Below are 12512 nucleotides of genomic sequence, written 5' to 3'. Positions count from 1 at the left end.
GGCGAAGAGAAAAGTCCGTCGATCCCAGAGGTGGCTTTGAGGCCAAAAATAAAAGCAACAACGGTAAAGACAGCCCTTGGGGAAAGACACACCTCCGGCCGGGAGGTTCCAGTGTCGGGAGTGTTTATATTCCCGCTCACACCTGGCCTTCTTGAGGAATCGGTAGTAAACAGACTCCACTCTTGCAGAAAGGCAGCTGCCTGGAACATGACACGACGCTTTGTTGTCCTCTGAATGGTGCCGATGTTGTGTCAGAACACAAGGCAGCGTGCCATCCTCACCGCTGTCAGTGCAGCCACACTCCTTGATCTCCCTGCGACCGAAGCCACCGGGGTAGAGCCATCGAGCGCGCTAACTCTGTGTGAGAACTTGGGTCTCGGCGGGTCACCGTGCCGCCAAGCGGCGGGGGCCAAAGGAACGGACTGTGCCGGGCCCTCGTCCAGCCCGGGGGAGGGATCCAACGAGATTGTTTTATTTGATACCAAGGGTGCCACGTCGAAATCAGCTGCGGCACGCAGACATCCTAATGCAGCGCCGGCTTTCTCTTGACTGTTTATAGTGTTCCGTTCTGGGAGTGTCTGCAGTCTGTTCACAGACGGTCCAAATTGAATTAGTCTTCCCAAAACCCTCTGCAAATACTTGATACCCTGTGGGCTGCACTGACTCACAATGTATTAGGCAGTCGCATAACTGGTATTACATGAACTTTAACTGCATTTAAATATGAGCTTGAGCGGGGCTTCTAACAACAGACCAATGTAGCCGCGTTTAAAACAAACGCACTTATCCTGCAAAGCCGGGTCCATGAGCATTCTCACAGAACAGGAGCTACTTTCATCTCCAGCGCAACGGCTCTGCTACATGTGTTTTTCCCCCGCACTATATAAATAATCAAAAGAATCAGGAACTTTAATGAGAAAACACAAGTTAAGTTAACTAATCAGTTCTCACTGTTGCTGCTTGACTGTTAGGAAAGTATTTGCCAAAGCATGTCCGCGGGTAGAGTGTAACCGTTTAGGAGGAATGACTCAAATTGACGGAAGTAAGCTTCAACTCAAGATCACAAGCATCCAGCAGATATTCCTTTAATTTACAGAAAATCCTGTGTTCTAGGTGGGTGTAACTCTCTATTCAACTTACACCATATGTACATTTTTATGTTGTGTTTTCAGTATAGTTTCCACCACTATCCCTGATGCCAGTGCATTGTGACTAATCCAGCGTGGGTCCCTTTTTGGCTGGGCCCCGTTTTTCAGGTCCGAATGTTACATTTAAAAAAGGTGGAGCTCCTTTAACACGTTCCAGTCTGTGAGAGCACGGATAATCCTGGTGATTACTCGCCACATCTTAAATATCATCCAACAGCTGACCCACACAGATGAGATCAAAATCTATTTTTTTTCTCCAATTTTATTGTTTAACATAATATTTAGGTGCAAAAGAAAATTACATTTAAAGAAATAGTGTGTCATTGTTGCTTTCAGGCAATCAGCCTGAGTATACTTACATTTGTGCTTATTACAGTCACATTACTTGGGAGCGCTGGGGACAACTCACTTTCAACATTAAATTAGCTGCGATTCTAGTTCTAATATTTTAAGTACTTCTCTGCAGTCCTCTCTGAGCTGGGTATTTCTTCTTGTTGATCATCAAGTTAAGTTAAGTTAAGTTAAGTCAAGGTATCTTATACACGCACAAAGATCTGAGTATTGCAAACGGTCCTTGAAACTGCACCGCACCATGAAACCTCTAATTCACTGGTGAAGTTTTGATTTGTTACAGACTTATGAATTAAACCTGTTCAGCCATCACTGTTAAACACTCAGCTGCAAGATTATCACACAGTTGGCAGGAAGGCAGGAAGTGAAGCTAACCCAGGGACACAAGAGACATGAAACTACAAAATAAAACAGGAAGAAGAACCAAACCGCGACAGTAACCTTTGCAAGGATGAAGTTTATTGAAGGACTGATGGATTAGACTGCATTAGATTTAGCTTGCCAATCCTCAATATATTTCTCAACATTGTTGCCAAATATTCATCACACAATAGTAAATGTGTCAGATTCATTCATTATTTTCCCCATCACGTTCTTCTCTAAATAAAGAATTTAAGTGGGCACTTTGGTCATGAAGAAAAAAATATATCTGGCTATTTTGTCAAAGTGAACTATACATCCACTGTTGTTTTATCTATAAATTCCTTTTTTTGTCTTTCTATGACCCAAAATAAAATAAAAGATGGCCACCACTAGAGGACATAGAGTTATGGCCACACAGAAGAATTCATCTTGTCTGTCTGGGAAATAGCCTCACCTCTAAAGGGTGAGCTGCACAGACTCGTTTAGGAAAATCAAATTGCATAGACCTGATTCCACTGGCCTTTTCTCTCCGTCCCCCAGATGGACCCTGTCCAGAAGGCAGTGATCAACCACACGTTCGGTGTTCCTCAGCCCCTGAAGAAGAAACAGATTATCTCCTGCAACATATGCCACCTGCGCTTTAACTCAACGGTAAGAAAGTGCCATTGTGCTTTGGTGTTTATGCGAACTATAGAGAGTTTGTGGTACAATAAGAAGGAAGACTGTTTGATTTACAACATAAATGCAATCTGTTAATAAAAAAAAAACCATCCGCCTCTCCTCGGGAAAAATAATTGCTTTTTTTGTTCTTCTGCTATCTTCTTCAATGAAAATATGGCTGCCCTCATTTACTCAAGCCCTTATCATCCACACGGACTGTTTGTCTGTGTGAGAATAAGCAAATATTTGTGTCTGTATGCAAAACAAAAAACTCTGTGGAGCCCTTTTTGGGAATTTTGTAAACCATAACATGCGTTATTTGCACATACAAGTTGAAAGCGTCCTTTCCATTGGGATCTGTATGTGTGTGTTGCCTGTTGTTTTGTTTTGAGGGATTAGACAACGGGGAGAACTGTCGTTTATCAGCGAGGAGCAGAGACAATCAGCAGCCCCAGCAGGAGGCGGCATTCTCGGCTCCTTCTTCCATTTCTCCCATCCTTGCCACTGCTCGCACAGGCACGCAAGCACACACGCACTGCAGGCTGTCAAACATGCATGCTAGAGCACACGCATGCATAACACATAAGACCCACAGGCTAGCATCCCATGACACTTCATGCATATTCACACAAACAAAAAGATAATAGTCCAGAAGGCCTTAAATCATCTCGACTGGCACTGTAAAGTACACACACACACACACACACACACACAGAGACACACATTTTTTTAGACTCCATCTTCAAAGAAGGTCTGAAGCACTCCTCACCCACAATGCCACTGCACACCGACTTAAAGGAGTGTCAGGACTGACTGTAGCTCTATCTGTTCCTCCGAGACCGTGATTACACTCCTAACACCTCCAGGTACCCTCCCCCCGGGTTTTCTAAAATATTACACCAAATAATCCTGATGCATAATTCTCAAAGGCAGAAAAGGAAGCTTCCTCTCATGGCCCTTAGAGAGCCACTTGTTAGCAGTGGATAGTCTTGTTCTTGCTGACCTCCAGTGGTTCAACTGCTCACCAACCCGCAGTGATGTAGAGGTGTAGTCCAGGGAAAGTGACATCACTGATGGGTGGCGCAGGTAGCAAAGGAAGTCTAACGACGCTTTTGAGGTTTGTTAAATAAACTGGGGACAGCTGCTGGTTCGGATGGTTCAACTTACACCGTAACGCTAATCTGTTTTCATAGTATGTTGTGTGTCGGATGATAGAGTGATGTCCTCATATAACTATACTATTTATAATGAGGACACATATGACCAACTGCAAGAAAGCCAATTAGCATTCAGTATTTGCTGGAATGTAAAGTATTTCTTTTAATTTTACACTAGAGGAAGACCTGGGTAGCCTGTTTGCCATGGGCCAACATGCTATTTCGCTAAAATCCAATTTTCAATTCCAAAAAGGAAATGAAAAGGTTTGACAACTTGTTTGTATTGAGGCATTATACATTTTACGGTTGTTGTTTTTTTTTAACTTTCATTAACAGTCAAGAAGGTGGGAGGGATTTTGTCCGTCAACGGCTTACAGAAAAAGGCCTGAGGATGTTCCAAAATTGTGTCGCGAATTGTGTGCGCGCATATGTGTGTGCGCGTGAAAAGAGTTTTCAGTTTGTCTTTGACTTTTTTACTTCTTTCCTTACCTTTGATGTCTTTCCTTTTCATATTTCATATTCTTATAACATAATGGAACATAATTACGCTACATGTATTTATAGCACAGTGCAGCAAAAAGAGACTGTGACAGCAAATGTATCAAAGCCAATATATGATTACCACCGTTCCTGCACTTTTTAGCGGCTCATGGGGAAAGGTGCACTTCAGCAATCAATTTCAAGTAAGAAAATGAACTTGCGGATCAGTTTTGTGTTTTATTTTTTCATTATATATTTGCCACAAGCAAGTCATTACTGTAAGAGAGGAGTCAGCACCACAGGGGGTCACGTCCCACTAATGTAACACACACACCGCGTCCCCCCGCCTCCACCGGGACTCAATCGGACGGAGGGACTCGCTCGTGTCGGACGAGGCGCCGGCTGAATTCGTTGCATCGCGCTAATCTCCGATTAGGCTTTTGGTGGCAGATCAGTCGCACAATGCTCTGAAGCATTCGGCCCTGTTATTCCTAGGTACTTTTATTTATTGTTGACACCTAGTTAAGCAGAGAAATCCACATTTCGCTCGGGATTAAAAGGTATTGTAAATCTTTTCTGCATGTGATTATTCTTCAAACAGGAGCCGTTCAAAATATAGTGCAGACCTTTTACTCAACTGGTTTAGTACTCAAGGATTTGCATGACTTATTTCCAGAGGAAGTACATATGGATTTGGAGAAAAGCATTGCAGCAGTGGAAGAAAGACTTAACCACACATGTCAAAACACCCTTCCAAAAAAAGAAAAAAGTACACCTAATCCTTGAACTCCAATGCATTTATCACCTAAATGTTGAGGGTATGAACACATCCATGTTACTCAGTAGTCTCAATGTTTATTATATTTAAGGTTTTCACACTTTGGATTTAATTCAAACCAAACACCTGATTTAGCTGACGGGTTCTAGTTCTGCTTCTTCCCTCTGTGTCCTATCGAGGCCCTAAAGGGTGTTGTAGCTTTTAAATGAGTAATCGCTGTATTGATTATCTCTGCTGGTGCGATGTATCCACGCTTCTCTGACAACAGGGGCTTTGTTCTTGGATTGAACAGGGCCGTGAGAATGATGAGAATGTAAAGCTGAATCTCGATCCACCCGGGGGGGTGGGGGGGGGGACGTGTTTGTTGCCACATCGCAGTCCGTGTTTTGTGTCCGATTCGTTTTTGTGTCCTCGCAGGTGTGTGCTCGTGATGGCGCGTGCGTACGATGTGCAGAGGCTGACTCTCACAGTGCACGTTAATAGGGTAGTTTTTGAGATGGGATCCTCACTCTTGTTGCAAATTACGGATGCAATTATACCTCTGGCCTCCCGATGTGCCAGCTCCGTTATCAGGTTGGAAACAGACTCACATCCTTGCAGCCTGTGTACGCCTGCAAGAGAGTCAATTTCCAGGCTTGCATTTTCCGTTTATTGCTCGTGGGCTCCATCCCTTCCAGCGCACAATGGGTTCAGTCAAAGCCTTTTTCTGCCTTTCACTTTCTAATCTTTTTTTTTTTCTCATTTTGCTGCAGAACCAAGCAGAGGCCCATTACAAGGGCCACAAGCACGCCCGGAAGCTCAAAGCCATGGAGACCCAGAAGAACAGACAGCGACGAGCCGGGGAGGCCCTGTCCTCGGGAAGGGAGAGAGACCGAGACAGAGACCGGGGACGCGATCGGGACAGTTGCAAGACGTCCACATCCGAGGCCGCTCTTCCTGCGCTCATGGATACAAGCTTGGTGGAGGGAGCAAGTAAGTAATAGGAAGCATCTCATGAAGACGACATTATCCTCCCCTCCGAACATCATTGACAGCTTTCATCCTCCTCCTCCTCCTCCTCCTCCTCCTCCTCCTCCTCCTCCATCATATGTTGGCCTCCCATATCTCTCCATCCACTACTTCTGCACACCTTATCCTTCACCTTCTGGCCCTCCAACACACTGCGTTTCTGTGCACTCACACCCCAGCAGTTGCAACCGCACTATAACCCCAAAACCTCTCTGACCCGGCCTTATGTCCCTGAGCCTCGTGATGGATGGTTGGATGGATGGAGATCTATTGAGGCCTCACTGTGCGTGTGTTTGCCTCCCTTTGCTTCTTCATTTCCACTGCACTGCCCTGCTGTCTCCTGTCCGTCTCGGTTAGATAAGGAGGGTCGCTGTAGAACCAGAATTGGTGTTTTTGTGCAGCTTGAAGAGGCTGTCAAAATCGAAACCAAGTTAAAAGAAATCCAAGGCACTTTTCTTCTTTTACCGAGCAGTGCGAATGTTTTCACATTGCTGGTGTAAACATAGACATTTAAACGTCTGATGAAGAAAGAGGAGTGCATTGGTTTTTCTTTCAGCAGATAACAAATGGTGACTTTTCCACACGGCATGTCTGCAACTTTAACTTGGGAGAGCACAAATTGCTCCGGTGTCATTTTGACAGCAGGGTGAGCCCATTACCGACTGATGTCGCACTCGTCTGGCTCCACCCTTTTCATTTATCCATCCAAGGTGATGGGAGAGGAGAGCAGTTTTCGCTCCCTCTCTCCTCCTTCCCCCTCCCCCGCCCCCCCCCCGCCGATAGACAGCCTCGTGTGATTGTGGATACATTAACACAAGCACCGTTTTTTTGCCCAGAGCACTAAAAGTCTCCTTCAGAAAGGAGAAAGTGGACAAAAGACCGCAAGCAAGATAACATTCTCATCAAATCTCATATTAATACTCCGCCGTTGAAAAGGCGCGCTCTGAAAGAGGGAAGCAGCACTGGAGACGTGACGAGATGAGTGGAAAATGAAAGATAAGATGAAATGAGAGAAAGAGAGAGAGAGCTTGAAGGTAAAGGGGGGACTCGGAGGAAAGAGAAAGTAGATAAGTCATAGCTGCCTTATATGGTGTGAATAATTTTACAGTTTCGTGGCAATTTTTTCAGGAGGAATACTCTTTTAATAAGCCCAATTGTGTGATTGGCCTAATGTGAAATTGAAATTCAGCAGTGCGAGCCAGTGGGGGTGTGCACCACAATGCCAGCCTGTAATGGAATAGTGCTTCAAATTAACACTCTATCAAATGAATAATGTCTGCCATGAGACTAAAGGCTGCTGGAGCCGGCCGAGGGTTACTGCACACATTGTCTCCCATCAGGAACCAGTAACGCAACTGTCAGCTGTTCCCCTGTGTTTGGCTCACAATGAACAGACCCCGACCTACCAGGAAATGGTTATCGGCTCCAATTAGAAGAACTACCCATGTATATTTAGACCCTTCAAATTAAATGTTACAGCATCAGCGCATCACCTTCATACTACTCGCGGGGATCGCCTAAATGTGGTCAGTTTACTTTTAACCATCTGTGATTTCACACCCATATTCTGTCAGTAACTGCAACAGTTCCCACGCAAAATGGGAAAGGGAAAAGAAAACGCCTGCGGTAGTACAAAGGGACTGGTCGATGCTTTTAAGCCGCGTCCCGGACCAACAAAAAGAGTGCGTGAGCCACGCAGCGCGAGCAAGTGAGCGAGCAGCAGGCTGATGCCCAGGGACACAAGGCCTGCATCAATCGGGACAGGCATCAATCACCCTCTGCTTTGATTGACTCCGCTGTTGGAACCCTCTTCAACGGGGACTTGATCTGTCACCACAGAAATAATGATTTAAAGGCAAGGACTTTCATCCCTCGGGAAGTTGTTTATGTTCTGAGGATGCCTCGGATCGACGCGCGCTGCCTGAATGGGAGCGCGTGCATAATGAGTCCCACATTCGTTCATTTGCTGTTTGGCTTTGGTTAAAGTTCTCAACGGATCACTCAGCCGAAAATGGGATCTCTTCAGATGTGTTTGCACCCTAAAAGCCTCACATTTAAGTGGACTGTTAAAGCATGCATGTTATTATTTGAAATTTAAAGAACTGGCAAATTAGCACCGCCAATATGCCGGCCTTTGGGCTGACAGTTTGTCAATATCAGTGTTAGTTTCTCTCATCGTGTAGATGGTCAGAGAGCAGGTGTGACAACTCACAAATGGTAACAGTCTTGGCATTTATCAAACTTTTTTTTAGCAATGTCAGTGCGATAACAATTATTGTCGATGGTGATGTTAAAATCATCTTCAACTTTAATTATAGTTTGCTTTGCCTCTTTTTTAAACACAAATTACAAGTAAAGGGAAGTGTAGAGATACAATAGATCATCACAAGTTCCAACTTACAGTGAGAGCTCTTTTTACATTTCTTTCTTTTAATTGCAGAGATGGTGGAGTGGACCAGTTTGGGACTGTTGCTCGATAGCTAGTCATCAATATTAATATATGTTGAGTGCTTGTTTAATGGAACAATTACTTTTGCAAAAAAGAGCAGACGATTCATTGATGATTTTTTTTACTGTTAGAATTTGGCCTTAGATAAATATCACTATCGAATATAATAATAACCTCAACTGGGATAGCTCAAATGATTGAGATCCCTCAGGTTCTGAGTTTGGGTATTTTTGGCGGTTTGATTCCTCCCAGCTTCCATGTCTTCCTCTTTAAGGCTCCAGCTCAGTCAATTGATCAATATCACTCCCCCCCCCCCCCCCCCCCCCCCCCCCCCCCAGTCTTCTCAGGTGGCTCTGTCATTTCACATAAGCTCAGGATCATACCCCCCAGCCCCGGTCCCCTTCCCCCCACCCACCGCCATCCCAAACAGAGGAGCATAAATCCCCCAGGGGGGTCACTCTCATTACAGCAAGGGGACTGTCTAATCTTGCTCTTTGTCTTTTACGGGAATGAGAGAGGAACGCCGTTATCTCCCGTGATGAATTTACTCTGAGACGTAAAAGGGAAAATCAATGGAGCGGAGTTGCATGGAGGAGAGCTGTGAATGTGTGCGGGGGGGAAGCCACACTAAATGAAATGGTTGTATTCAGCGAGCGTAGTGCTCTGGGTTGAAGAGTGTGACTCCCTCGGGAGGGCATCGGGGTGAAGGGGAGATGTGTAATGGAACTCCGGTGACTTATCGGGCCGGGCTCGCCAGTCGATAGCTTGTTTGTATTGACTCGGGTCCTCTTAATGTTTGGATTGTGTGGGAGAAGAGAGGAAGATAGAAGGCTGATGGCGAACCAACGCTAATACTTTAAAACAAAGTAGTTAGAAAAATGCCACAAAGCCAGCATTGGAAAAGTACTTTAATGTAAATATATGGATGTTTGGAGTTTATTTTAATCAGAAGATAGTTCTGCTGAATACCCATGCAAGTAGATTTATTATTATAATTCAGGCTCCTGTTTGTCTTTTAGGCAGCATGCTGAGTTGGTATTAAACAAAGTGTCAAGTCTGTTTCTTCTAGCATATTGAAACAAAGTAATCCTTAACACTAATTACATTTCATTAACATAACGTAACTTTTTTCTATACTTCAGAGTTTCAGCTCATTGTTTAGCAGAAGTTTTAGTTCACTAACTGGCACTGTGTCATGATCTGGGAACCCTGTAATAGCAATAACCTCATTGCATCACCATAGACCACTGTAACCTTTCCCTTAGCTACACCAAAGATGAGCCGTAGGTAAGCAGACCGCTCTCAAATGAACAAGAATCATGCTTGAGAAAATGAAGAAGATATTTCTCTCCCATCCGTGTCATAAACAGAAGTTCTCTATATCAGCTTAAAAGGTGATATGTCAACCATGTGTCAACAGCTTGTTTACGCTGACCAAACAAGTCAATTGTTGCAGGTTTAAACGAACCACAACTTGCTGATGTTGTCCTCTATTTGAACCTTTTGTGCAGGCCTTCAGTCCGAGCAAGAAGCAGCCATCGTGGAGGAAAAGATAGAAGAGAGTCCCGGGAGCTCAGTCATGCAGACGCTGGCGTCCGAGGTTTCCTCTGCCGAGTCGGTCACCCTTTCCCCTCCTCAGACATCGCCTTCCACAAACCTCTCAGAGATGGCCTCAGACACGATCGAGGTCCCGGACGCCGCCGAGGCCGTGGGCCCCATCGCCGAGTCCGGCAGCAATGCAGACACGTCCAGCGTGAAGGAGGAGCCCCAAACGGATGAGGACATGGACCCTAAAAAGAGCAAGGCTCACCTCCATTGTCCTGTCTGCAAAGTCACAATGAACTCCACCTCCCAACTGGAAGCACACAACAGCGGTAAAAGGCTTTCACTTTAAGGCTTATTGCGTTCGTTACTGACTGGTTGGTTGGTTGGACATCCGGACAGCAAATGAATGCCTGTAAAATGATTTAAGGTGAACCGTAAATAAACCTGCCGGCTCTCTGCTCCCTCCGCCAAAGGTACGAAGCACAAGCTGATGCTTGAAGGTCACAGTGTTCTGCCTCGACGCAGAGGGAAGGTGGTGGCGGCTCGCGCGGGCTGCAAGAGCAAGAGGCTGGCTAGCAAAGGCAGCGTCGGGGTGCCCAGCAAGAGCTTTCAGTGTGAAGTGTGCGAGATCTTTGTGAACTCTGAGACCCAGCTTAGCCAGGTAAGTGTCAAAAGAAACATTAACACATAGGTCATGTTGGGTTTTTATTTGTCTAGTCCACATGTTAATGTTTTTGTAACCGTGGATTTTTATCAGAGGTTAAGATCAACATACCAAAAAGAGCTACCAAATGAGCTAACACTCTTCCTGGACGTTCCTGGGCCTCCTGCACTGTATGGAACAAAAGATGACGTGGGAAGCGCGCCCTTTGAGCTGTTGTACAGATCTGTCAAGGCGTACTAAGTGAGAGTGGCGCTTGATTTGACTCAAAAGTTCAAAAGTGCATTGAAGCACCGCTGACTTTGTCGGGTGGGGGAAAAGCACTCTCGGCCAATCACATCAGGCGGTGGAGAAAATAAATGCCAATAACCTCCCCTCCTCAGACAGATGATGTGGTCACACAGCTACCTGCAAATTACATTACACATAAAGAGATATTAGTTTTAAACTTGACTGTGTCCCGAATAACAGCTATCGCAAATGCTGTGTATTTACATGATAAATATGTATGATGGCCTTGCAAAGACCTTACATAATCCAACTTTAACGGATGGCTGGAATCAAAGCAGCACTTTCATTTACAGCCACATGAATTTAGCCATTGAAAGCAAGCTGTGTGAGTGCTGAGAACATTCAAGCAGCAGCTATTTTTCTACATTAGATGGATAACATCTGCTGGTATAACTAACTGCAAAGCCGTTCAGTGAGCAGGTATTTATTCACCACTCAATTTCGCGAGCTACTAATGCCGCCCCTATTTAACAGTCTGGTTACGTTGGCCTCGAACCAGGTTTGGGAGGCAATTCTCCCCTTTGGATGACACCTATACGCTGCAGTTGAGCGATGGAAAGATACAGGTTAGACAGGCTCCTTTCCACCGATCTCATACATAATCAACCTCTATCCCAGGAGCACGTTGGCCTGTAGGTGCTGCAGCCAGAAGAGGACATTGTGTGATGTCACTTCTGCGTACAGTCATTCTCATTGTGTAATAATGTACACCCATTGTTAATCAGCAGATAACACATGAAGTCGTACCACTGCGGTACAACAGATGCCCGTTAGCTCGCTGACACTTTTTTTTGCTGGTTTCGGCAGCACATGAATAGCAGAAGGCACAAGGATAGGCTGGCTGGAAAACCACCCAAACCCAAATTCACCCCCCACAGCAAGAGCCTGCCAAGCACCAGCTTAGCGGTAAGTCTCAGCATAAAGACACAGACAAACAAAGCACCGCCACGCACATATGCACGCATGCACACGCTTGAGGAAGAACACCAACACGCAATTGCCAATTCTCTAATAGCAGATGCACACAAACAGATGTTAAACCAATGCATTTTTAAACCCCATCTCCAGTTTCAGACAACTGGTTTAACCCCAGCTCCAGCAGACATGCAGTGAAGAAACACCCGCTGACATGGATCTTGTTACATTGAGCTCACGGGCTCAGCATGCCTGTACACTGTTGTAGTCCTTGAGTCCTTTACCCCTGAGACCCGTCTTGAATAGTCGTGCTGCTCCCGTCTGACCAGCTCTGGCATCAGGGGCCTGAATCAGCACTCCATATTCATCACTTCTCTGCTCCTGTCACATACACACCTCCCCATCCCTCCCTTCTCCTTCTCCTCGTCCTCCACCCTACAGAACGTCAGATGGAGTAGCTATGCGGGCGTGGCTGTGTCCGCCATGAAGAAAGCGTTCAGCCAGTACAATCTCACCTCGCTTTCCTCACAGGTCAGTGGCAGGAGGGTTAGTTTCTAACTTTATGCCCGGGGCAGTGCATTGTGCAGAGATTTATGATGATATCATGTTTATATTAAAGGGGTAGTTCTGATTAATATTTTTGGTTTTTGGCTACTGATTTTGTTACCACTGATACTGCCTTAATGGAACACATCCTAAAGCCTAA

The 12512-nt window shown here is 45.3% G+C and overlaps 1 protein-coding gene across 2 annotated transcripts in view; it reads left to right on the top strand.

Moving 5' to 3' along the window:
- Nucleotides 1–12512, top strand: part of znf385c (zinc finger protein 385C) — a 95689-nt gene that overhangs the window by 79633 nt on the left and 3544 nt on the right. For both annotated transcript variants that reach the window (XM_037476791.2, XM_037476792.2), the window contains 6 exons: nucleotides 2403–2513; nucleotides 5690–5909; nucleotides 9906–10268; nucleotides 10413–10600; nucleotides 11699–11797; nucleotides 12248–12337. In XM_037476791.2, coding sequence (XP_037332688.1) covers nucleotides 2403–2513; nucleotides 5690–5909; nucleotides 9906–10268; nucleotides 10413–10600; nucleotides 11699–11797; nucleotides 12248–12337 — 1071 coding nt within the window. The remainder of the gene's footprint in view (nucleotides 1–2402; nucleotides 2514–5689; nucleotides 5910–9905; nucleotides 10269–10412; nucleotides 10601–11698; nucleotides 11798–12247; nucleotides 12338–12512) is intronic.

This window comes from Pungitius pungitius, chromosome 12 (genome assembly GCF_949316345.1).
Source record: "Pungitius pungitius chromosome 12, fPunPun2.1, whole genome shotgun sequence".
In the NCBI taxonomy this organism is placed as follows: Eukaryota; Metazoa; Chordata; class Actinopteri; order Perciformes; family Gasterosteidae; genus Pungitius; species Pungitius pungitius.
Note: the sequence above shows the minus strand (reverse complement) of the source record. Positions and strands in the feature narration are given on the sequence as shown.